General features: G+C 40.0%; 1 protein-coding gene across 1 annotated transcript in view; it reads left to right on the top strand.

Annotated features, from left to right (window-relative positions):
* Positions 1 to 27,283, top strand: part of sno (strawberry notch) — a 276,724-nt gene that overhangs the window by 142,970 nt on the left and 106,471 nt on the right. Inside the window, exon 8 of the mRNA XM_068368814.1 lies at positions 13,221 to 13,335. Coding sequence (XP_068224915.1) covers positions 13,221 to 13,335 — 115 coding nt within the window. The remainder of the gene's footprint in view (positions 1 to 13,220; positions 13,336 to 27,283) is intronic.

Raw genomic sequence — 27,283 nt, 5'->3', positions numbered from 1 at the left:
GATAAAGGAAGGGGGGGGGTAGGGAGATATCTGAATAGGGCTAGAGTGATGATTGGTTAAGGGAAAAACAACGAACAAAAGAGAAAACATGAATGAACTAATTACGGAAACTAGACGAAAGAAAAGTTTTATAAGACAGAGGAGAGAAAAGGAACTAACCAACAAAAATAAATACAAACAATATAGGAAGATAAAATGGAATGAACGTTAAATAATAGTGAATGGGAATATAAAATGAGGAGATCATACCGAGAATTAACTGGATAAAAAAACTAGTCCAGGGTAAGTATTTATGTGAAACCGGGAAGGGATAAAGAAATAACCCAACAAATAAAACCAATATAGGAAGGTAAAATGGAATGAATGATAAATAATATTGAATGGGAATAAAAAATGAGAAAATAACACTAATAAAAAGAGTAAAAGGGGGAGTGGAAACTCCTGCGCAGGGGGCGGGGGGATATATGCGCAGATCGGAAACTGATGAAACGAACGTATGTACAAATGGGAAAGGAAATAACAAAACAAATAAACCCAATATAGGAAGGTAAAATGGAATGTATGATAAATTATATTGAATGGGAATATAAAATGAGAAAATAATACGGTAATAAAAAGAGTAATAATGGAGAGAAACGAAGGACGGAAGGTGGGGCGAACGAACAAACGAACAAATGGGTGCTAATGTTAGCATGAAACGCTAACATTTGATCTACATCAGGTATGGAATGCTAACATTTAATCTACATCAGGCGTTGGCAGCACTGGTTACTGTATTACTACAAGAAATAACCTTTGAAACGGCTCCTCCCAAATATATCCAGGTATGCTGATTTGTCTTTTCCTACGGTTATAATAAATACCAGAAAGAAATGTATAGAGAAGAAAAGGACTGAATTACGGTTATATATCGATTCCCCAGTATGTTTTCCCCACCCAAAACCCCGAGTTCCCACTGGGGGTCCCCCATTATCGGCGGATATAGATGTATATATATTTCTGTAACTATTCATTTGCGACGGGAACGAGTGTTATTTTCGAAGGGAGCGTAATTTTTCCTATAAGAAAAAGTAGTTGGAATACTAGGATACATTGAGATGTAATAATATACAATGAAACCACATTTACACACACAAAAAAAAAAAAAACATAAGATTTATTGATTTAATTGTAGAACAGTGCAATATAATTTAGGACGGAACTTGCAATATTTGATAGTTGTATGCAAATACATTGTTTTGAATCCAATTCACTACTGTTGGAAACTACTATTAACAAAGTTACAGATTTTCATTTAAGTAAAATTTGAGATAGTTCAGGAAAAAATTTGATAGTGCCTCAGTTGTAAGGTACACATTTGAACGTAATAAAGGACCTGATGAATTATGTTTTAAACCAATTTTTTGTTTTCAGTATCGAATAGGCTATTTAACCTGTCCCAGTAAAATAGACTAACATACTTTTAAGCTTATTTTGCCGGTCCGGTAAAATAGACAAACATGCTTTGAAGCTTATTTTGCCGGTCCGGTAAAATAGAGAAACATGCTTTGAAGCTTATTTTGCCGGTCTCAAACAAATATGAATATTTTATTGTTTTATAGGTTCCTGGCAATGTTGTATGCAAATGTATAAAAAAGTACTGAGCAAGAAATTATCTAACAAGTTAATGGCAAATATATTGAAAAGTAGTTGTTGACCAAATGTATAAAAAACAAAAATTGGTTGTTGAACAGTTCTATCTTACAAACTTGAAAAGGCTCTTATCTAAAAGGCAATGTTTTTAAAATAGCACTCGGCAAGAATTCTTCTTACAATTATATTTCACAACATTGGCACAGCTGCTAAGCTCAAACCTTCCACAGAAGTGAGCGAATTATAGCAGATTGCTGATTACTTAAATCCCAGCCAGGGCTTTCTACAGATTACCTAAGAGATAAGAACAACTCACTGGCTGGCATATTTATCCAAGATGCATCCATGCAGCACACCCTCAGCCAGTTTCCTGAGCTCATACTTGCTGATGCTACTCACAAGGCAAATGAACTCAGGATGCCATTCTGTCTCATGACTACTGTTGATGGCATTGGTGAAACAAATTACAGCAGCCTTCATAGTTCAGCTCTTCAAAACCAAAAATCACAAATGGATTGACATCAGAGTTATTCTCACAGACAGAGATGTGGTCGAAAGAACTGTATTCACTGAAGAAATTCCAAATGCTAACCTTCAAATATGCCTTTATCATGTTCCTAGAACATTCAAGCATGAAATTACAACTGAGAAAATGGGTATTGCTGGTGGTGAGAAAACCACTATCTTGGAGATCATTCAGAAGTTGGCATATTCAAGATCTGAAGAAGAATACAATGTTCTTTATAAAGAACTTAGAGCCACACAATTGCATAATGTACTTCATTACTATGATTCTAACTGGCATCAAATAAGAAAGCAATGAGTAGAGGGGCTCAAACACTCTAGGTGAGAGGCCTAATAATAGGCTAAAGTCTCAGTTTCAGAGTTGAAGTCTATGACAGCAAGCCATCATTCACTGCTTGAGTTCTTGTCTTACCTAAAGATGATAAGAACAGACCGTGATAAGAAAGTGTTTAAGCTGTTTTACAAAGTGCCCTGCAATAGCACGGTGGACGTGTGAGGTCTGTAGTCAGGATTTGAGCAAGATGGTTTCTGTGGTCTGTGACTGTTGTCTTCAGTGGGTGCACCTTAAGTGTATTGGTAAAAGAACGCTCCCGAAAGGAAAGTTTTGGATTTGCAGAGACTGTTATGCCTAAAAATTCTGAGAGTTGTATTTATTTTTTATAATTAATTAAAGAATCGTTTTCATGATTTTTTTTAATTTGTAGTGAACAAGATTCAAAATTGTCTTTAAAATTATATAGATAAATTTGTTTTAAGGGCTTTGGGATTTTTTAGTTTTATTGTAATTATTTATATTTACCGGCAAAACAAGCTTAAAAGCAGGTTTGTCTATTTTACCGGGACCGGCAAAATAAGCTTAATAGTAGGTTTGTCTATTTTACCGGGACCGGCTAAATAGCCTCTTCCTTTCAGTATCAAAAGATACAATTTAAGGTTTAGTTATAGATGGAAATTAAATCACACAATTTAATAGATCATTGCAAATACACTATTTTGAATCCCATATACTACCGGCAGAAATCTCTATTAATGAAAATACGGCTTTCAATAAAAAAAATATCCCTTTTGCTCCTTTGGCTAAAAGCTCAGGTTACAGGAACCTCTTTCCACCTGGTTGTTCATTAAAACTGATATGTGGTGCTTCTGTTGTAAGTTACTTGTTCAAACACACTAAGGAGCCAAACGTTTTATATTCTAAACCTCTGTTATTTGTTTTCAATATTGGAATATGCACTTTAAATGTTAATCTTATCTTATTTACTGTTTAATGATAATAATAAAAGGTAAAGGTAGCAACATGGGTGATATATTTATTCTGATGTTTGGGAATAGAACCCAAGTCCATGTTCGAACCGATGCTGGAAGACGAAGCTACAACTTGCCCCTTTGTTCAGTGTGTATTCACCCTTGTGTTAGGCTTGTGTAATTGATAATTATACAATTTCAGAAGAGCAAATACCAGTTAATTATTACCTCAATTAATTAAGGAAGTTTTTGTAGTACGATAAACACTGCTACGAATGACCGTAGAAAGTTGGATGGAAAACCCTATTTTCTATTCATCTCAAATCCTTGCAAACAAAACTTCCTGTGTTTTGACAGTGCTTCATTACCGTTACTCAGTTTTGTTTATGGTAACTGTCTTCTTTATTATGATGACTCTTTTTATGACAATGACTGGCAAAAACAAAGTTTGAAAAAGGTTAATTTAAATATAATCTTAAGTAGACTAGTAGCCTATATTTTAGGGTGGTTTGAAGCCATAGCTTTTCAGTTTTGATAGTTAACCCACCGTAACTCAAAAACTAGATTTCTGCCAGGAATCATTATCAAAAACATTCAAAACAGGACTAAATACATTAAAAATCAATTATTTTCTACAGACCATTTATTTTTATTATAAATATTATTACTAGCTAAGCTACAACCCTAATTGGAAAAGCAGGATGCTGTAAGGCCAGGGGCTCCAACAGGGAAAATAGCCCAGTGAGGAAAGGAAACAAGGAAAAATTAAATATTTTAAGAACAGTAACATTAAATTAAATATCTCCTATATAAATGATAAAAAACTTTAACGAAGGAAGAGAAATGACAGAATAGTATGCCTGAGTGTACCTTCAAGCATGGTACATAGTCTATGGCACTAACCAAGACTAGAGAACAATGGTTTGACTTTGGAATTCCATCTCTTAGCAGAGCTACCTACCATAGCTAAAGTCTCTCTTTTACCCTTACTAAGAGGAAAGTGGCCAGTGAACAATTACATTGCAGTAACCCCTTGGATGAAGAAAAATTGCACTATTCTATAATTTTACTCAATTTAATTGAAGCTCTTATTTTATTCATGTTGATAATTATTGGTTATGGTTGAACATGTCTCATATATTTTGTCTGGTGATGGCAAAGGAAGCCAAGTCCAGTGTTCAATCAGATCTGAAGTGCAGAGCTACAATTCTCCCTCATTGTTAACTTTGTGTATCAGTGGTTTTATTCAGTTAATCATACAATAATTTCAAGTATGTATGTTAAAAAGTAATTTGTTTAGTAGAGCATGATTTAGTATTCAGCATATGTCTGTTCGAACTGGATTAAATTCAAAACCTTTTTAACTATTGTATGTACTACCCCACGGGACTAATGAGCGTAACAAACTTGCCAGAATGGTGGAGTGGGAAATAACCGTACTAACGGATAAATTAAATAATTGAAATGGCAAATTACTAGCCCACGTGCCTAACACAGCAAAATAGATGAATACAGTACAGCCATCCCTTGTTTTATGCAAGGGTTAAGTTATAGGGACAGGCACTATGAAGGAAAAATCGTGAATATAGGTTGCTCTAGGTTGGGTTGACGTCTGACCTAACAACTTGCTGCCATTGCCTAGGCTCAGATAATTACACCAAGCGCTGCCTAATATTGTTTTTACTTGGTTTCCATCGCAGCCTAGTTGTTCGTATTTAGTAATACTGTATAACACTCGTTGATACTGTAGTGTATATTACTATTATTATTTTTACTTGCTAAGCTACAACCCTTGTTGGAAAAGCAGAATGCTATAAGCCCATGGGCCCCAACAAGGAAAATAGCCTAGTGAGGAAAGGAAACAAGGAAAAATTAGATACAGTATATTAAGAACAGTAAGCATATAAACCACAAAAATATGTAGCAAAGCAAGAGGAGAAATTACTTAGAATAGCGTGCCTGAGTGTTCCCTTCAGCAAGAGAACTCTAACCCAAGACATTGGAAGACCATGGTACAGAGGCTATGGCACTACCAAGGACTAGAGAACAATAGTTGGATTTTGGAGTGTCCTTTTAGAAAAGCTGTTTTACCATAGCTGAAGAGTCTCTTTTACCTTTACCAAGAGGAAATTATCTAAGGTCATTGACGCCAATACCAGGAGGAAAGTAGCCACTGAACAATTAGAGTACAGTAGTTAACCCCTTAGGTGAAGTAATGTTTTGGTAATCTCAGTGTTGTCAGGTGTATGAGGACAGAGGAGAATCTGTAAATATGCCAGGTTTTCTGTGTATGTGTAGGCAAAGTGAATTTGAACCGTAACGAGAGAGAAGGATCCAATGTAGCTCTGTCTGGCCAGCCAAAGGGCCCCCATAACTCTCTAGCAGTAGTATCTCAACAGGTCTGGTGCCCTAGCCAACCTACTACCTATAAAATTGTAATATACTACTATCACTACAGTAAAGCTTGACTGTACTGTAAGTATTTCCTGTTTTCGTTCGGACAACTTAGTAGGCTACAAAGGTAGCCTACATTTACAATAAACACCATTATTGTAATTGTGTGCTGTATATATTTCATACAACGATTATCTTGGCTTTATTATTGAATTGTTAAGTAATAGATTTCAAAGAGTTGTTGATTGGCACCATAGTGAGTATAGGCATAGGATATCTGGTTTTCCTCAGGGTAGTATTCTTCGCCCATTACTTTTCATTCTATATACACGTGGTTTGGCTTAAAAAACATGCTTGTTACTTATACTGATGATGCTACACTTTGCATGAATTCCATATCCTGAATGTAGATCTTAGGTTGCTGAATCCCTGAATAGAGATCTAGCTATAATTTGGGCATGGTGCAAATATAAGGTATGAAGTTGAATCCTAAAAAAACTCAAAGTATGATTTTTAGTAGGTCAAGGACTGTGGCTCTTCAACATCCAGATCTCGGTATTGGTAATATGTTTTTAACTCTGTATGACACTTAAAAATTTTAGGTGTGATTCTCGACAGCAAATTTACTTTTGAGAAACGTTTAAGGTCTGTGTCATCTTCAGTTGTTCAAATAAATGGCTTATTAAGAAAGTATTTAGGATTTTTGATGATCACTGTATACTGAAGAAGTTTTAATTCTTTCTACCTTGTTTTTAGCATTGTTCTCCTGTCTGGTCTTCAGCTGCTGATTCTCATCTTAGTTTGTTGGACAGGAACCTACGGTCTATTAAATTTCTTATCCGTGATGTAGATATTAATCTCGTACTGTCGTTGAATTAGTTCATTATGCATGTTGCATAATATTTTTCATAATTCTGACCTTCCTTTACATTCAGATCTTCCCGGACAGTTCCTTCCTGTTCGTGATACCAGGCATAAAATTGATTCTAATAATCAAGCCTTCTCCATCATGAAGTTCAATATTACACTGTATTCTAGAAGTTTTATTCTAGTTGGGACCAAGTTGTGGAATGATCTTCCTAATCTGGTATTCAAACTAATGGAACTTTAAAAGTTCAAAGTTGCAGCAAATGTTTTTATGTTGAAACGGGCTGACATAAGTTTTTTATGGTATATATATATATATATATATATATATATATATATATATATATATATATATATATATATATATATATATATATATATATATATATGAAATATCTGTTTTAACGTTTTTAAAATATTTTATTTTAATTGTTCATTACTTCTTATATCTTTTGTTTATTTCTTTTCCTCAATGGGCTATTGTTCCCTGTTTCAGCCCTTTGGTTTATATCATCTTGCTTTTCCAACTAGGGTTGTAGGTTAGCTAGTAATAATGGTATTACAGTAATAACCATTTTTGAACGTCGTACGCAGTAAACTTGAAACATGGCACAATGCCTGAAGGTCGTCTCTTGCCTAGTAGCCTAATCCAAGATTTACTATAACCCAGTAGTTATATTTATCAAATATTCTACTTCAATGGGTTAGAAAATTAAAAGATAAATCATAAAAGTATCGTTAGTTACGTTATAATCATACCGTAAACCCATATAGCCACAATAACCGAACAAATAAACTGCTGTTATGCTTGTATTTCCATCATCTTATGAATTTTTTTTACTTACACAGTAGTTTGGAAGGACCGACTTAACTTATAATATTCTCAGTATAATCATTTACTGTAGTTGTGTGTGAGTAAAATGAAAAAAAAAATAAGAATTAATTTTATCTTAACATTAAGTAAAATCATTTGCTTGCATTTATCTAGGATTGTTTCATTTTCTGCCAAGTGATGGCTTAGGTGGTTTGTTTACATTTTTTCAAAGATGATGAATAGTACTCTAAAATTATAAACATTGTTAAAAGTCACATTTTTTAATTTTAACTCTTCTTGAACAGAAATATAGCTTATTTTCTAAACTAAAAACATAGATATCATAGTAATAATTGCAGACTGTAGTCGAAGCATTCTGTGGTGGCCGCTGAAAAAGCTCTTTGCCAGAACTTATCGTGTCCGAGGAGGGGGTTGGAGGAAGGAAAGTAAAGAGGCTTGGATGGTACACGTTTCTTAGCTATTTACACTGTTGCTTACACTACATATCTTAACAAATTTTAAATATACTTAAGTGAAATTACCTTACACCTACAGTTGATTTTAACATAAACTTTAATCTTGCACATTTTATTTTTTATTTTATTTTTTTTATTTCTTTTACTATTCCTCACTGTCTAAGTTCTTTTTGCCTCCCTTATGCCTTCACTTGTTTCAGGCCTTTAAAAAAAAAAAAAAAAAAAAAAAAAAAAACTCCTAGGAGGCTTGTTTCCGTCTCCCTTTCAAGATATTACGGGAATAACTTAGGCAAGTGCCGTCTTGATACAGTAATATGAAACACTGTGGGTTTGGGGTCAGGCTGCGGCATATCGAAACCTTGAGCGTCTTTTTCAGCTTCGAAATCTGGCCACAATTTTTTCCACTCTGAATTTAAGGTTCTTTGCGTTACACCCTGCCGTGCTTCATCAATAATTTTCAAGCAATGAACAATATTGAAGGGGTCCTTCCAGTAATCACGAAGGGTGAGATTGCTGTTGTGTTTGACATAGAGGCAGTGTGTAAACAAATGCTTCGTGTAGTTTCTTGAAGTTTGAAATGACCTGTTGGTCCATGGGCTTGAGGAGTGGCGTGGTGTTGGGCAGGAGATAGAGTACCTTGACGAACTTGAATTCATCATAAAAGTGCTCTTTAAGAACAGGAGGGTAACCAGGGTCATTGTTTAGGATCAGGAGACATTTTAACGGCAAGTTTTTCTCCAACAAATACTTTTCGACTGCCGAACCAAAGTATATATTAACCCATTTTGTGAGGAAATGTCTCGTAACTCAAGCGTTAGGATTTGCGCGCCACATGACTTGAAATTTTTCTTCCAAGGTCCTTTGGCTCTTGAAAGCACGTGGGTTCTCTGAGTGGTACACCGGCAGTAGCTTAACCTTACAGTAATCGCTGGCATGGGCACACAAGCTAGAGTCAGTCGATCCAGCATGGGTTTAAGTCTTGGCAGTTTCGTCTTCTCTTCCGTGATGAATGTCCTGGGTATCTTCTTCGAAAACAGGCTAGTTTAATTTTTGGGGAATGTACCCTTCTTCAGCAACAAGTGAAGCAAAATGTTTAATGTAATGTAGTCCCCCGCGGCTTTATCGTCGGAACTTGGAGCTTCCCTATGTCTCACAACCAAGTGAATCCTGGTTTGCTTTTTGGAGTTATCAAACCAGTCATGGCTGGCCTCCCTTTGTTTCAGTTCATCGTAGTTTCTGCTGGCCTTTTCACAGATGATTGTCTGTCACATTATCTCCCTCCAACTGCTTCTCCTTAATCCACAACAACAGAAACCTTTACATGTCGTCATTTACATCACTTCGTAGCTTTGACAGGATAGTTAGGCCTTTCGAAGGCTTCGTGCTCTCAAAAGCAACCTTCTTTTTGAAGATGGCACATATTGTCGATGTACTTCTCTGGTAATGGCGGGCCAAATCTGACACTCAACACCACTCTCAATCGTCATCATGTGCTCTTTCTTATCACTGCCTTGGTTTCCACTCACTTGCTTTTGACCCATGATTATTGAGTTGATTGTCCACAAATTAATGTTAAAAACGTGTAAATAATGCAAACTGTATTGGCGATGCTCGGAGATGTGTTCAGATGCCGGAGATCACGCAAAATGAAGTAGTGTTGCGACCTCGAGAGCAGCTCCCTCACGCTCGACCACCTAGCATTAGCATTTGTAAGCGTGCTTGTATCAATATGCAAAACTTGCTCAGGAGCTTACTCGTATCTCAAATTGCTCGTATGTTGGGAATCTCGTATCTCGATGTATTACTACCCGAAACGAGGTAGAATGAAAGAATTAAAACACTTCTTCAAATTAGATTGATTACCAAAAATCTTAGAAGACTTACTTGATAAGCCAGTTTTTTTTCAGACACAAACCGAATGTGTTTCCCTAAAGTAAACTCACTGTCGAGAATGGCACCTAAGATTTTAAAACTGTCATAAAATTACATTATCAATGTGGAGATCCAGATGTTGAGGAACAATTGTTTTTGACCTACTTAGAATCATACTTTGAGTTTTGTTAGGATTCATCCTCATGCCCCATAATTTGCTCTACAGTATGCACCAATTTACCTATTCTCTGTTAAGGGATTCAGCAAACCCAGATCTACATTCAGGCATATGCAACAAGCTAGTTTTCTAGGGCAAACCACGTCATGTGTATATAGTATAAAAGTAATGGGCCAAAAACACTACCCCAAGGAACACCTGATATCACATTCTTATACTCACTAAGGTGCCCATCAACAATTCTTTGCTATCTATTTGTTGAAAAGTCAATAATGATACTAAGAAAAGACCCAGCCACTCCCAACTGTTTAAGTTTGAAAACAAGGGCTTCATGACTAAACAATATCAAAGGCAGCACTGAAATCAATGCCAATCATATGAACTTCCTGACCACAATCAAAGGATTTCTGTACAGCATTGGATATTGTAAGAAGGGCATCACATGCTCCAAGGCCTTTACGAAAGCTAAATTTCAAACTAGGGAACAGGTGATTACCTTCAGTAAACCTATTTAGATGTTTTGCTAAAATACTTAACAAAACTTTGGATGATATGGGAGTAATGGAAATTGTGCGGTGATCAGTTGGACGTGAGTTACCACAATCACATTTACTTACTGGAGTAACATTACCAATTTTCCATTTAGTGCTAAAAGTTCCTATTCTGGCTAAGTTGCACAAGATAACGAATAACTTTAGAGCCAATAAATCTTCAGTCTGTAAAAAACAAAGAACAAATATTATTTGGGCCTACACTTATAGAAGCATCAAGGTCCTTCAAGAGAGCTTTAATTTCACGAGATAAGAAAGCTAAACTAGTTAGTTTAGCCTTTAGAAAACAGGAATGAGGAGGATCAAGTTTCTCATTACTCTGCTTACCGTCAAACCCATCAGCCCAGAGGGTTGCCTTTCTTGGGACAGTGAGTGACCAAGCCATCTGGTTTAAGTAAAGGAGGAACTGTTGCATCTACAGCAAAGAGTGCAGATTTAAGGGTAACCCAACACTTATGTTTCTGGGTTGTACCAGAAAGGGTTTCTTTTATGGTTAAATTATATTTCTTTTCAGTTGAATGACAAGATGAAATGAAACGTCGTAAAATATAATGTTGGACAAGAAGAATTACCTTTCTACCATGATTTAATACTGTACAGCTAAAGACAAGAAAAACATAATTAGCATAATCATGAAAACAAGCACCATCTAAACTCAATTACAACTAAAATCAGTCGCATCTGACATATTGACATTATCAGTTCTTAGGTAATTGTTCACTCAGTCACTTTGCCCAGTTGTTCATCTGGTGATTTACTCTGCTCTATTTTAGAACTTTTAGCACACGGCAAAACAGCTATATTTATGTACTTCAAAGTCACAGAATAAAAATCTCATTATTCTTTTTGGGCTTGGATGAGTCTTAGAACTGAAATCTGTTGTTTTAGATTCCACTGCTAAGTTCTAAGTCTTATCAAGTTCAAGTACTATTGTAGCTCATCAGTCCATGAAATTGCTATTCACCAATACAGTGATGGATTTCATAAGATATATTGCAACCATGTAATGCTCTATAAGGTGTAATTTTTACGATATAGTTTTTATGTATATTTTTATTCATTCCTTCCTTTTATTTATTGTATATCCAACAGTATGCTATTCTAACAAAGATTTGAGTTTTTAAGGGTTGTTGCATGGGTATCAAGAGTTATAGTAAAATATTCCCCTGTATTGAGAGAGAGACTCATGACTGCTTTTATTTCAGTTGGCAGTCCAAATTTTATTAGATAGAGTTTACTATTCAGTGGATTTTTTGGTACTGTATAATTAGATGTAGTTGTTGAACACAACAAATTTAGGTTTCCGAAAATGGAGGATGCTATTGAATTGCCGGATCTTCCTGAAGTGATTCAAGTTCAGAAGGAAAGTGACAGTGAGGTGTCTCCGTGTGAAAAAAGTTTTGAATGGATAAATGTCAGTCCGTCGTCGTCGCCAAGCAAGTATGGCATAAACAGGGATACAGAATTGCCTAATTTTGGTTTTTTCCCCGAAGAAGTGAAGTCTGATTCAAGCGTCCAGCTGTCAGCTTCATCTGCGAGTTCTGCTTCTGTTTCCAAGCCCATTCCAAATGTTTTGAATGACTCACTAGAAATTATAGAAGAAAGTTGTGCTAAGAAGGTGAACAGTCTCTCCATCAATACTAATAGTATATTAAATGCTCATGAATGTGATGACATTGTTGTTATAGAAGAATGTGGCACTAAAGGAAAAGCAAAAACTTCCTATGGTAATGATGAAATAATTGAAATATCTAATCTTAAGTTGAAGGATGGCAGAGCTGGTCAGAAAGGTGTTGATGATAGAAATGAACACGGTATGAGAAAAATAACTAGGTATTTTCTAAAAGAAACATGTGCGGAAAAAACGTTTGAAGCAACACATGTGAAAAAAAAGCCAGAAGCAACACGTATGGAAAGAAAGCCAGAAGCAACAACAGGTAAAATTAGGCCAAATAAAAGAGGAAAACAGAAGTCAGATGTTGCACCAGTCAGTAAATCTGTCAAAGCCCCTAAGAAAAGAGGCATTGACCAGATTAGCTATAGGAATAATCTACAGATTGAGCGCTACAAAACTTTCCTTTTGTATTTAAAAGGTGCGCAGAATTATGTGGCATCTAATAATGCTCTAAACTTGAAATGTCCAATGCATAGGGACTACCAAGAGAATAATCAGAAAATGATATGTAGATTGTGTGGGTGGCCACAAAATATACAACTAGCCTTTTCTGATCAGGGTATTCAGATGGAAATGCTTCAATGTTGTCGAGAATCTGTTTTGAAAATGCAGGATTTACTTGTAGCCCCATTCAATATGGGGGTGAGTGATTTGATGTTTTGGATGTGTAATAGTAGTGCTACCCATCAAGTGAATTATGAGAATATGCAGGTATGAACATTTCTTTTAACATTTTTCATGTGGGAGATAGGCTTGGATATTTTGTGCTGTCATAATGTAGAGTTAGTTTATATCCATTAGTGTAGAGTATTGCCTATTTTGAGGTTATGCTTTCCTGTATTAATGTTGTATCTAAAGTTGTTCCTGCTTTTTGTCTAATTATGTCAGCTTTTTAATTCATTATAAAATGTTTTGTTTCCAGGTGTAGCTTTGGAAGGTATGGAAATCCATAGTGAATAAATTTTTCTTATGTGATGAAATATATTTTCAGATGGGAATGCAAGTGAACCCTCTCATGCTGGCCCACCCTGGTCAAGAAGAAGAAGTAGAAGAAGATGAAGATATGGGTATTGCAGAAACCTATTCAGACTACATGCCCTCAAAATGTATGTCCTATCATTTTGCCATGTGAAAAGATAGATCTAGTTAATATTAACTTGATGGTTAACATTTTGCTTTGTTATTCATCCTCATAGGGAGGGCACTTTTTTTATTGCAGCATCATTTTTAGCCCCCTAGCTTTGCTTGCTTTCAAGCTTTCTAATGTACCTCTGCCCCTGCTTCCTTTCTTTCATCATATTACAACTGCGTAGTTCGACCCCCAGTTGCATGTGTGTGCGAAGTGGCTTCACAATGCCAGACCATATGGTCAAATATTCGTGGATACAAACCAATTTGGGTGATATTAATGATTGTAGTGGTTATTATTAGGGATGCTAAATGATCCTATGAACCATTATTGTTCCCATACTAACAGACCTTACGTTATTTATGTGGATTATCTTTCGGCAAAGCTGGAAGGTAGCCATTAGACTAAAAGTGCGAGGTGGCAAACCTGCCTAACCACTTGCGTGGGTAGGCAGGGGAATGCCTATATATACTCTCACAGCTGTGAGCTATGTCACTTTTTTTTTTTGGCTTGTAGAGAGCAGACATCTCCTCTCCTCCAAAGGCTGCCATTGGACTTAGTAATTTTTGCTTTCTGTTTTCAGGTGTGCTTGTACTTCTTTACGCCCTCATGCGAACGTGACCTGGTCATAAGGGTGCAGCGTGCAGTACCTTCATGTCTTCAGTGGATACCGACCTGCACTCAATGTGTCCGAGTAGAGGGCATCACTTCGAGCAGAGTTAGCCCTGTGATGAGTGCAGGGAGTGGTCTGCTTCCCAATGGGAGAATTTTGGATGCCGCAGGGGGAAGAAGGCGAAGCGTGTTCTCTTCCTCATAGGCGAAGAAAGTGCGTTCTTCTCGCACACCCAAACCTCTTTCTAGAGCTCCTCCTAACTCCCTTTCCTCTGTTATGCGATCGAGCAGGAGCACTGACTGAATAACACCTTGGCAACCTCGGGGGTACTGGAGAGTTAGTTGCTTCCCCCAGAGGAGCAACTTCACCTCCTGCTGCCAGGGAGCCATTCTCTCTTGCAGATGTGCTGTAAGCGTGGCCGTCCTTGGGGGTTTCTGCTCCCCCTACGAAGGAAGCTTTGCTTCTTATCCTTCAGCGAGGTGTTAGGAAGGATTCAACTCCAGAGCCTTCAACATCTTACGCTCTGGAGGTTTGCGAAGTCCACCTGCTGCCCTTACCTGGACCTTCCACGCGTAGACATGGCAATTGCTCGCATTTGCATCTCCAACAGGGTCCTGCTGACGACAGTTGCGCTTGCCATCTTGGGACCTCGTCGTCTCCTAATCTTCTGCCTTCTGTATCTCCCAAAGGAATCATCCGGCTGTTGTTGATCTTCACGAGACCAACACTCCTACTAGCGGCGAGCAAGGACCAGACTCTCCATCTCCCATCTCCTTTTCCTTCAGGACACTCATCTACCGATCGTCATTCGCGACAATCGTTAGGTCATCATAGAGATTGCAGGTCATCGCGATCTTGACGGTCATCTTCTAGAAGCCATTCCTGCTCTAGACCTTCACGCTCACGAGACCGACATTCTCAACGTCCCCGTGAGAGGTGTTCCTCGTCACGAGGTAAAGTCTCGTGATGTAATCGTCACTACCATGGTAGTCTAGATCTAGGTCTGGACGCTCGCATTATAGATCGTGCCAATCTAGATCACGAGGACAATGCTCATGTTTGTGAGGTTGAAGCTTCGTGCACGAGGGTGACACTCACGCTTATGAGGGCACCGTTCACGAGGACGACGCTCAAGAGGAAGAGGTAAGTGCACTCGCAGTCCATCCACACGTTGCTCCCCAACGACCTCGGACTAAACCTGATCTTGTTACGGAACACCATAGAGACGCATCCAGCTAAGCTACCCCTAGTGCCCTTTGCTGCTTGGAATGTCAGTTAAATACGTATCTAAAAAAATATACTGCGTATACATCCATTTCAAGCTTAGATTGAAATACAGTATCCGATTTCGTCAGCAAACAGCTATTTTTTAGGAAACATTTTATTCTAGAAAATTGCTACTCCTCAGTCAATTGTACTTTTATTTTTAGATATTCGGGTGTGTTTTGAAAATCGAGTATTGCTGACTTCTTTTTTTTTTACCTTTGACTGTGATCAGATCAGCTGATGTCTAGCTGCCGCTCTCAATAATATGTATGTACGAATAAAGTAACAAAGTATTGTTTATACCATTTCTTAACTTATTCAAACCATCTATACAGTTAATATTACATAGGCACCAATGTGTTATAACCTATCATATTTTTTGTTTAGTACATTTAAATATCATCAGTTATGACTTTGATCATGTGTGTTTCATGCGTTTGTTTGTTTATTATGATCTTAGATGAAGCGTACAGTAAACAAATGGAAGTTATCCATTTCAGGCGGCGTCTGCAAGAAAAAATTTATATAAATGGCATTCATTTCATTTATTTGAAGTTCTAAGAAAAAATAAGTAGTACAACATGGGTAGTAACAAATCATCATATAATCAATATTATTATTATTATTATTATTACTTACTAAGCTACAACCCTAGTTGGAAAAGCAGTATGCTATAAGCCCAGGGGCTCCAACAGGGAAAATAGCTCAGTGCGGAAAGGAAAAAAGGAAAATAAAATATTCTAAGAAGAGTAACAACAATAAATATCTCCTATATAAACTATAAAAACTTCAACAAAACAAGAGGAAGAGAAATAAGATAGGAGAGTGTGCTCGAGTGTACCCTCAAGCAAGAGAACTCTAACCCAAGACAGTGAAAGGCCATGGTACAGAGGCTATGGCACTACCCAAGACTAGAGAACAGTGGTTTGATTTTGGAGTGTCCTTCTCCTAGAAGAGCTGCTTACCATAGCTAAAGAGTCTCTTCTACCCTTACCAAGAGGAAAGTGGCACTGAACAATTACAGTGCAGTAACCCCTTGGGTGATGAAGAATTGTTTGGTAATCTGTGTTGTCAGGTGTATGAGGATAGAGGAGAATATGTAAAGAATATGCCAGACTATTCAGTGTGTATGTAGGCAAAGGGAAAATGAACCGTAACCAGAGAGGAGGATCCAATGTAGTACTGTCTGGCCAGTCAAAAGACCCCATAACTCTCTAGCGGTAGTATCTCAACGGGTGGCTGGTGCCCTGGCCAACCTACTACCTACTTGGTAAGATAGCTGTTGATGCAAAAACTAACCTATACACAGGTGTAAATGCATTCATTTCTTCAATATGATCAGAGATAAATGTAAACAAAATAGTTGTCGTTTTTTATTGGGGTTTTTGGCGTGTTTAGGGAACGCATGATATAAAATTGCCTTTATTTTGATAATTTTGAATTTTCAATAATACAGCAAAAGCTAGTCTATACAGTGATGATTGTGCTATTCACCAGTTGTCTTATACAATAGGTATGACAAACTTGATTAAAATTTGTCCGTATTTTAGGTTGTGTTATGACGGGAAATATACGGTATTTACATCCATCCTGGTTGTAATTTTAACCTTTTACAAGTTACTAGAACTTTAAAGTATGTTAAATATTTGATTTATTTACAATAGCAATTTAATATTATGAAAAATTACAGTATAGCACATAGAAAGTATTGGAATTCGGTAGGAAACATGTTGGAATAGGCAAGTTGTTGCCATGGCCCTCATGGAATTATTTGTTTTAGTTGTGTGTTTCGAAATATCCGATTTTCCATATATGCAGGGTCATTGAGCATATATATATATATGTATATGTATATGTGTGTGTGTGTGTGTGTGTATTTGTTCCAACACTGAGTACATACCTCGAACTACTTTCTTAGGAGTATTTGTGATCTCCCAACCGACCAGAATTTTGTGTAGTTTACCCTACTCCCGTTTTCTATGCGGAGGAACCTCTGGCAGAGTGATGCGCGCCATGAGGCGACGCGGGGTCAGAGAGCGTGCTCGTTCAGGTCTCGGTTGCCGGTTAGTTTCTGGTCGCGTCGTCATAACATCTCGACCCGCTCTCCTTACCCAGTGCGACCCTTTGTGTCCCACGCTGGCCCCACGTGGTTCCATTGTGTTCATTCCATACCCTTTCCCTCCGTGTTCCTGTGTCTTGTGGTGCCTTGCTAGTTCGTTATGGAGCATCCCCGTCGTCCCGGGCCTATGGCCGGTAAATCTTGTAGGGCTTTCCTATCTAAGCCGGAGGTCGACCATCACTCCTTGTGTTCGTTGTGTAGGGGCAGCGTATGTTCCCCTACAGCCACGTGTCCGGAGTGCGAGTCCTGGAACGAGGTGCAGTGGGTGCGCTACAGCCTCTTCCCCCGCTTCTTAGGCCTGCATTTAAGGTACGTCAGCCGCTGGGGGAGACGCCAAGAGACTGGATGAAGAATTCGAGGCGTGGTTTCCCAGTAAGAAGTTACCTCGCTCTCCCCCAGCGCCTTCAGCAACGCTCCCTCCCGTCTTCCTGGAGCCTTCGTCACCAACAGAAGAACCACCAGCGGCGCGGGACGACTCAGACCGTTCGGCGTGGTCCTACAGATCTTCGGTCTCCTCTTTCGAGTCGTACTCTTTCAACTCGGAGGACGGAGGTCCGAGGGACCCGAAAAGGAGACGAGAGAGGTCCCGTTCCCGTTCCAGATCTAGCCACACCAGGAGGTGCTCTAGATCCTCCAGAAGGAAGCACAGGAGAAGCCATTCTCTTAGGGAGGAATGGGTGCGAGTCGCCATCCCACGCAACCACCTCCTAGGAGCTTCAGCAGTCCCGGGTAACTCTGGCTGGCTCCCAAAAGCTCGTTCTCCCTCCACGAGGTACGTCCCCTACAGCAGGTCCGAGTATCGGGGAAAATCCTCACTTCAGGCATAAGTCCGCGAAGGTTCCGACTCCATCCGCCCAGCGGTGAGAGTCGCCCCTTCGACAGGCCGTCCGGAGCGTGGGAGACAGCCAGTGACCACGAAGAAGTCTGCAGCAGCTTGGTCCTCCGCAGGGAGAGACAGGTCCAGGACGGAGGTCTCCGTCCCAGCGGCGATGCCTGTTCTCCAACCAGAACCGCCGAAGTCGTACCACAACAAGAAGATGCCACCACCTCAAGCGGAGCCCCCCGTCGTAGGTGTACCTTCTCGGGCAGAGGACCAGCCGGCGGAAGGCCTAGGAGGTGGCGGGGAAGGCTCAACGGATGAAGCCTCCGCGTACAGAAAAGTGCTAGCCCTCATCAGGCGCCATCACAGGCTAGACGAGCCGAAGCCCGCGACGGATGAAGACTGGCTCTCTGGCCTCAGCAGGTTGGTGGTCACACCTGTACAGCAGAGGCCCTCGCTGGCTCTTCCCCTGGCTAGAGATGTTAGGCTGGGCATGGAGCATATCAACAAGGTAGTAGCCAGCCATGCGGACGCCCCCAAGAGTCAGAGCGCCTCCAAACTCCTCTAAGGTCTCAAGACTCAGAAGCGCTTTTATCTCCCTGAGGGGCGCCGTGCAGGTCCCTGTACGGTGGAACCAGAAGATAGAGCGTCCTCCGCCCCAGTTTGCCTCTCTCCGTCGGAGGCTTCCATGATGGAGGAATTGGGCCGGGACTTAGTCTACGTTTCATCGTGGCTAGACTGGTGGGCCTGCACACTAGCGGGTTTTCAGGCCTCGCACGACCTCTCGGTCCCCGAGAACCAGACATTGCTAAAGGAACTGATTAGCTCTGGGGGAAAGGCCCTCAAGTTCCTGTCCTACCAGTCCCTCTCGCAGGCAGCCAACTGGGTACTTCAAAAGAGGGATACGGTACTTAGTAAGCTTGTCAGGAGGCTTCCAGACAGGGAAGCTAGAGCCCTGAGGAACTTACCCCTGTGGGGAGAGTCAGTGTTCCCCCTGAAGGCTGTGGAAGAGAGGGTGGAGAGGGTCAGGAAACTGAAGGATGCGGGAGAGCCCAGACCCCCTCCAGCAAGAAGACTTGCCCATAGGAGACCCTCTTCAGACGTCTCTCACCCTTTCCGCGCTTCACCTAACCAACCCAGAAAGGACACCCCGGCAGCGACCTGGCTCGTCTTCGCAGCAGCAGCAAGGTTTTAGCCTGGGCACACGAAGAGGGCATCCGCCTGATTCGGTACCTAGACGACTGGTTGTTACTTTCAGCCTGAGAGGAAGCACTGAAGGAGCAAGGCACGAAGCTCCTGCGGTTCTGCAACGTCTTGGGTTTCATCATCAACCTGGAGAAGTCTCAGCTGATACCCTCCACCAGGATGACCTACCTAGGAATGGTCCTAGACTCCCGGTTGGGGAGAGCCTTCCCTTCCGCCGAGAGACTGGACAACCTAGAGCAGATACTCCGGCCCTTCCTGTCGGGCTAGCCCAGGAGAGCCAAGGACTGACAAAGACTGATAGGCCACCTCGTGTCGGAGAAGCTAGTCCCCCAGGGGAGGCTCAAGCTCAGGAGCGTCCAGTGGAACCTGAAAGAGCTCTGGAAACGGGGGGACTCCCCGCACAAGATAGTCCCAGTGTCCCTGGAGATGAAAGATGTCCTGGGATGGTGGCTGGTCAGAACGAACACCCTCAAGGGAATGCCCTTCGCAGCCGACCCCCCGGAGATGCTGCTGTTCACGGACGCATCCAAGGAGGGTTAGGGTGCCCATCTTCTCGACAAAACAGCAAAGGGAAAAAGGAAAACGTGCTGGAGGTGATGGCCGTACAAAGGGCATGCCCCCAGTTCGTCCTTCTACTCCAAGGAAACACCGTGGCCCTGATATGCGACAACGCCACGGTGGTGGCATACATGAAAAAGCAGGAAGGACTGAAGTCGAAGGAGCTGTGCAATCTCACAATGGAGTTCCTGGAATGGGCAGAGGAGGAACAGATCAAAGTCACAGCCAGATTCATTCCCGGAAGGAAAAACGTCCTAACTGACGGCCTCAGCAGGATGGGCCAAGTGGTAGGTTCCGGGTGGTCTCTACACCCGGAAGTGGCCAAGACCCTCATCCTGAAATGGGGCTCTCCAGTGATAGACCTCTTCTCCACGAGACTAAATGCCAGATCCAACAGCAGCGTTCGAGGACGCCTTCCAACACCCTTTGGACAACCTCGACGTTTACGCCTTCCCCCCTTTTGGGCTGCTCAGACAGGTCCTCAACAGGGTGAGAAGGGCAGACAAACTGTGGATGACTTTGGTAGCGCCCTGGTGGCCGGAGAGAGAATGGTTCGCAGACCTAAAGGAACTGGACGCCTTCCTCCTTGGCCTCCTCCGGACAGACCAGACCTTCTCCGGCATCCTCACTTCCAAAGGTTCCACAAAAACGCTCGGTCCCTCCGCCTTCACGCGTGGAGGTTATCGAGCGTCTCCTGAGGAAGGAAGGATATTCATCGAAGACCGCAGCAGGGATGTCAGGGTACTTGAGACGTTCGTCAGTCTCGGTATACCAGGCGAAGTGGGCTACCTTTACAAAGTGGTGCTCCTCGAAGAACATCAAGCCGTTAGGGGCTTCCATTCACGAGATAGCAGACTTCCTGGTCTATTTCAGGGACGAAGTGGGCACGTCCATCCCAGCCATTAAGGGAGTCCGGGCGGCATTGGGCCAAGTCTTCCTCCTAAAAGGCATCGACCTAGGTTCTTCCAGACAGATCTCGATGCTCATCAAGAGCTTCGAGCAGTGGTGTTCCCCCCAGGCCGCTAGAGTGCCCCAGTGGGATGTGGCTAAAGTACTGAAGATGCTTTCGGAACCGCCCTTCGAGCCGCTCAAGGACATCCTAGACAAGGAACTTACTCTCAAGACAGTCTTTCTGTTAGCCCTGGAATCGGCCAAAAGAGTGAGTGAGATTCATGGTCTGTCGTATGAGGTCTCACACTCGAAGGGCTGGAAAGAAGCTACCTCCAGGTTCTTACCCGCCTTCGTAGCCAAGACTCAGAATACAGCGGTTTTGGACCCTAGGTTTGATGGCTTCTCAGTGCCAGCTATCCCACGGTCGGACAACCCGAGGGACTTGCTACTGGCCCCTGTCAGAGCAGTACGCAAGTACCCAGAGAGGACGGCCAACCCTCGCCCTGAGATCAAGAGTCTGTTCGTCTCCTCAGGACCTGTGAAGAAGGCGGTCTCCAAAAATACGATCTCCTTCTGGCTGCGACAGGTGATCATGAGGGCATACAGCAGCTCAGGGGGGTCTCTTCCAAGAAAAGCCTAGACCCCACGACATTAGGGGCCTGAGTACTTCGTTGGCCTTTGAAAGGAATATGGCAGTGGGCCAGATTCTGAGAGCAGGTACATGGTCCAGACTATCTACCTTTACGGCTCATTACCTAAAGGATTGTTCAAGGAAATCCTTGGACGGGTTCTCGCTCGGTCCCATCATTTCCGCGCTCCAAGAGATTTAAGGTGTAGCCCCGGGGAAGCCGCGGGCGGTAAGTCCAAGAGACAGGTTCCTTCCTTACCCCTTTTCCCCATTTTTCACCTTCCCCTACATGACCCTTGAATCCTTCACCTGCAATGGGACACGTCTGTCAGTGAAAGAATACGGCGCCAAGGATTTGTTGCAGAGGTGAGTTACTTAGACACTAAGATAGTTTTTTGCGTAGTTTTCCCTATTTTCATGTTTTTCTCTTGGGTCAGCAGAACCTAGCCTCCTATCTAGGTTCCCTTGTTTCCCTGCATTCAACGGTCTCTAGGTTCAGAAGGCCACTCCCACCTCCTAAGGTATAAGTCTCCTAAGAAAGTAGTTCGAGGTAAGTACTCCGTGTTGGAACAAATCACAAATTTTAAGTAAATTGTATTTTTCCTCAGTACTTACCTCGAACTACTTTCGGGTTATGGCCCTCCCATCCTGCAACGAGTGCCTTACAGGACTTGCTCTCTGCCCCTGGGTCGCCTCATGGCGCGTATCACTCCGCCAGAGGTTCCTCCGCATAGAAAACGGGATTAGGGTAAACTACACAAAATTCTGGTCGGTTGGGAGGAGATCCCAGATAATATATATATATATATATATATATATATATATATATATATATATATATATATATATATATATATATACACATACATACATACATACATACATACACACATACACCGAACTATGCGAGAATTTGGTCAATCAATGACCTCGTATATATGGAAAATCGCATACTTTATTTCGAAATGCACAACTAACAGAGCAACTTTCCTATTCAATGTGTTTACCACCCATTTCCAATACCTTTTATGTACTATACTGTATTTTTTTTATAATATCAAATTGTTCTTGTAAATAAATCAAACATTTAATATACAGTGTAACCTCTACATACGATTGTCCTAACATACGAAGTTTCCAACATACGAAGTAAAATTCGACCAAATTTCTGTCTCGACTCCCGAAGTGTTGCTCCAACATACGAAGTAAACAATACGCTTACCTGTGGATTTTTCTCGAAAGCGGCCAGCGTCGTTTGTTGTTGACGCCGCTAGACGGCAGCACATCCGAGGGATGCCAATCGACCGTCACCTTGATCAGTCCTCTCATCTCTTGCGCATCGTGTGGTTGTCCTCTATTCGCTCAGTTTTAACAGTTTTTTGTCTTCCCTTTTCACGTGTTGTTTTCTGTGCTCCGTAATCATGGGTCCTAAAAAGCTTAGTTTTGGTTCAGGAAGTAGTAGTAGTGGTGAGAAAAAGAGGAAGTCTATGCTTTCATTAGAATTACGGTAAAGCAAGAAATAATAGAAAAGCATGAGCGAGGTGTACGTGTTAGTGATCTGGCTAAACAATATGGTCGGAATATGTCTACGATCTTGACGATCATAAAACAGAAGTCAGCCATTAAAGCAGTGAAACCTTCGAAGGGGATCACGATTATTTCCAAACGTCATAGCCCTACCCTTGAAGAGATGGAACGACTTTTGTTAATATGGATCAAAGACAAGGAGATTGGTGGCGATACGATCACTGAAATGATCATTTGTGAGAAGGCCAGCGCTATCTAGAGTGACTTGAAGGCGGCGCGCTCTCGGGGTGACGCGGGGAAGAGTTCAGCCGATCCTACGACGGAGGAATTCAAGGTGTCTCGAGGTTGGTTCGAGAAATTCAGGAAACGGGCCGGGAATCATTCAGTTGTTCGTCATGGCAACCAATGTTTTGTTTACGTTTATCTCGTACCATAACGAAGAAACGAACGCATATACACATCTGTATATAGTTTAGTTTTATATGATTTTGTTATTACCAGTGTTGTTCTACTTCATTTTTCTTAGAACTTTGAAATAAATTATGACGCCATCTGAAACGGAAACTTACCATTTGTTTACTGTACGCTCCATCTTCGATCATAATAAACAAACGAACGCATGAAACACATGATCAAAGTGATAATTAATGATATTAAAAGCATTTAGTAAATATGTTATTACAAATATGTTACTCACCGTATCCATATAAATTTCTAAATTCGTGACAAAGATGCTGCTGCTTTTTTTTTTTTTTTTTTTTTTTTTTTTTTTTTTTTTTTTTTTTTTTTTTTTTTTTTTATTCCCCGTTTAATCCAAAATAGCAAAATGCCGCTAATGGCAGAATGATAATTTATAATAATTCTAAACTGTTGCGAAAGATAGTTGTCCTTTCCATATTCAAAATACTTTCCCTAACTTCAGTTATAAGTCAACTTGTACCCACCTCAATTATGGAACCCTCTCGAATAAGGTAAAAAAAAGAAGAAAGATCTCTGCCGGTTTTTAAAGTCATCGAACACTTAGGTTACTGCTATAACGTTCGATGTGACAGAGAATGTGCAAGATTGGAGAAGGTAAGGAAAATTGAGTCATGCTTGATTTTTAATTTAAACTTTGTGAAGCAACGAAGATTTCATTTGTGATAGAGATAGGTAAGAAATGAGGGGTAGCGAAAGGTATTTTGAGAGCGGCAGCTAGACATCAACTGATCTGATCACAGCCAAAAGTTTAACAAAAAGTCGTCGCCAAGACTCGATTTTTTGAACACACCCGAAATTTAAAAACAAATGCACATGTTTTCTTAAAGCACAATTAACTATTTAAAGAGTAGCAATTTTTTAGAATAAAATAAAGTTTCCTAAAAAATTGTGGTTTACTGGCGAAATCGGATACCGTATTTTAAGGGGACCGTCCGCCATGGGGTATTGACATAACAACTTTCAGAAATCAAAAATCGTTTTATTGCTTCTAAGTATGCGTAAACATATCGTATATGCTCCCCAGAAGTTTCAGCCAATTATTTTTACAAATAACGAAGATATAGCGGTTTTTAAATGATGACGTCATCCCTACTGTGTCGTCTGCATGACTGAGTTTGACAAAATCGTCTTTGTGTGTTAATTTTGCATATCTATAGCAATTTTTCACTTATGTTTCAAGCTATCGTTCGTCTGGCAGAAATGGAAGGCATTGGTAGAGTGTAGTTGAACGAAACTTACAATAACAGAAGCCAAAGTTTCCAAAGATGTATAGATGTTATAATGCATGCGTTTGTTTACTTGAAGTTCTTATGTACATTGTGTTTCCACGTCCTCAGGAACTTTGTAGCAAGGCCAATGTTACCTAAGGTTATAGAAAGAACAAATAGTCAATAATTTTTCCAAACAATGAAGATATAGCGGTCTTTAAATGATGACGTCATCCTTATGGCGTTGTCTGTATGACTGTGTTTGACAGATACGTAGTTCTCTCTCTCTCTCTCTCTCTCTCTCTCTCTCTCTCTCTCTCTCTCTCTCTCTCTCTCTCTCGAAATATTTACCACTGCCATTTATACAAATACTATAATTCTCTCTCTCTCTCTCTCTCTCTCTCTCTCTCTCTCTCTCTCTCTCTCTCTCTCTCTCTCTCTCTCTCTCTCAATTTGAACTGCCATCTATATCAGCCAAATGCTCTCTCTCTCTCTCTCTCTCTCAATTTGAACTGCCATCTATATCAGCCAAATGCTCTCTCTCTCTCTCTCTCTCTCTCTCTCTCTCTCTCTCTCTCTCTCTCTCTCTCTCTCTCTCTCTCTCTCTCTCTCTCTCTCTTTTTTTTTTTTTTTCTCGAAATCTTGTACTTCTGGCAGAAATGAAAGGCATTGTAGGGGGCGGGTAAATGAAAACTACCAGCTACGAGAACATCAGCAAAGTTTCCAAAAACATAGAAATTGTAATGCATGTGTTTATTTGCTTGAAATTTGTAAATAGATGTGCTTTCACAACGTCCTCTGGAACTTTATAGCAATGCCAATGTTACATAAGGTGATAGAAAGAACAAAAAGTAAGTGGAGAACAAGAAAAAAGAACCAAGAAAGGGGGAAGCATGAATAAGAGTACAAAGCTGAAAGCTGCTAACTAAAACACTGGCAACAATTAGAGATCGCTGGCAACTCATAACATAGGAATAGTAAACTGAGGGTTCAAATACCTCGTTTAGGGTGCATTTATGTAGGAATAAACAATAAAAGTTATCATATTAATATTATCTTGATTTCTTTTAGAAAAGAAGCGAAAGTTTGCTGCAAATCTTTGGGAGCTTATAACTCAAAAACATACTTATTCACACTTAGGTACATTTTTCTCACTTATTTGTTGTTCGATATTAGAGAGAAAGATATCGCTGAAAAGAAAAATAAAAATCCCACAATTCTGTCAGACAATATTTTGATTTTCTTTTTACATTTTTTTTCACGATTATTTTCCGTCGACGAGGAAAAAAAATTAAAACTCATTAAAAAAAACAGAAAGGAAAATCAAAATTCTGTCTTGACAGAATTGTTCGGTTGATAAAGTAGTTTTTATGGTTTAAGTTTCAATACAATTGGTATTATAGTAGTCGGGGAAAAATGTACCTAAATTTTTTTTTTTAAATCATGATTTTTGCTAATAGATACGAAAATTTTTGATCAAATGACTTGAAATTTTTATATGATGAAGGTATTATATATGTCTAAAACATATATAGAAATGTGTAATTTGGATCATTAGAAAAAAAAAAAATGGCGGGCGGTCCCCTTAAGTTATGATTGAAATGAATGTGTATACGGTATTTTTTAGTTTCGTATTTAATTGACACTTTGAGAAAACCGATTTTTTTTTCTTCATCTATTTGTAAGTATTGTATAACACGAGAGAGAGAGAGAATGAATCAGCTGTTGTAATCGAATGCCGTGTTTTTGTTTCGTGTATCTCCTGAAGCGAGGAATTGATCGCCACAACTAACAAGAGTCATGTTAATTTCATTTTTAAACTCAAGTTACTATATGTGAACTAAGGTTTTATTTCTTACGGAGAGAGAGAGAGAGAGAGAATCTCTGGCATCAAATCTATTTCTCTCTCGAGAGAGAGAGATGTTTTTATTATACCATGTACTCTACAAAAGCCATCTTTGCAAATTAAATGTCTACTGTTTTAAATATGACAAAATATTGCCGACTCGTTACCGAAGTTTAGGCTATTCACTGCCAATAAACGAACCCAGTCAACTCGTGAAAACCTTGAACGCCCGAAGGGAAAAATAAGTCTTTTATATATACTGTACTAAACAAAATTAATGCTTTAATATACCATCATTAACACTACCATTACAATTATCGTAAGGTTGGAGAAAGATAAAGATTGCCGAGAACGTAACCACAATTCTGTTTACATTTTGTCAGCTGGACTCCCACAGTTAACAGTTGATTTCATTGTTGATGTGGAATTTTATCCTTAAATAGGCTATTCATTATGAAATTACGTTAATAAGATGTAACATTAATATTGTTGTGTAACATTTATTATAAATCACCGTATTTAGGGCTACCAATATACTTAAGAAGACAATAGATTTGATACATTTTATAGAGCCTGACTCGCAGACTTTGAACAGCTCCGCAGATACAGAAAATTTATTTTTGAAAAGTAGCGATCGCTAAAAAGGGGAATCGTATAATTCAAACAGGCATAATTCGCGACCGTACTGTGTGTGTGCGTGTGTATATATATATATTATATATATATATAGATAGATAGATAGATAGATGTGTGTGTGTGTATA

This window comes from Palaemon carinicauda, chromosome 3 (assembly GCF_036898095.1).
Source record: "Palaemon carinicauda isolate YSFRI2023 chromosome 3, ASM3689809v2, whole genome shotgun sequence".
NCBI lineage: Eukaryota > Metazoa > Arthropoda > Malacostraca > Decapoda > Palaemonidae > Palaemon > Palaemon carinicauda.
This window is presented reverse-complemented; position numbering and strand designations above follow the sequence as displayed.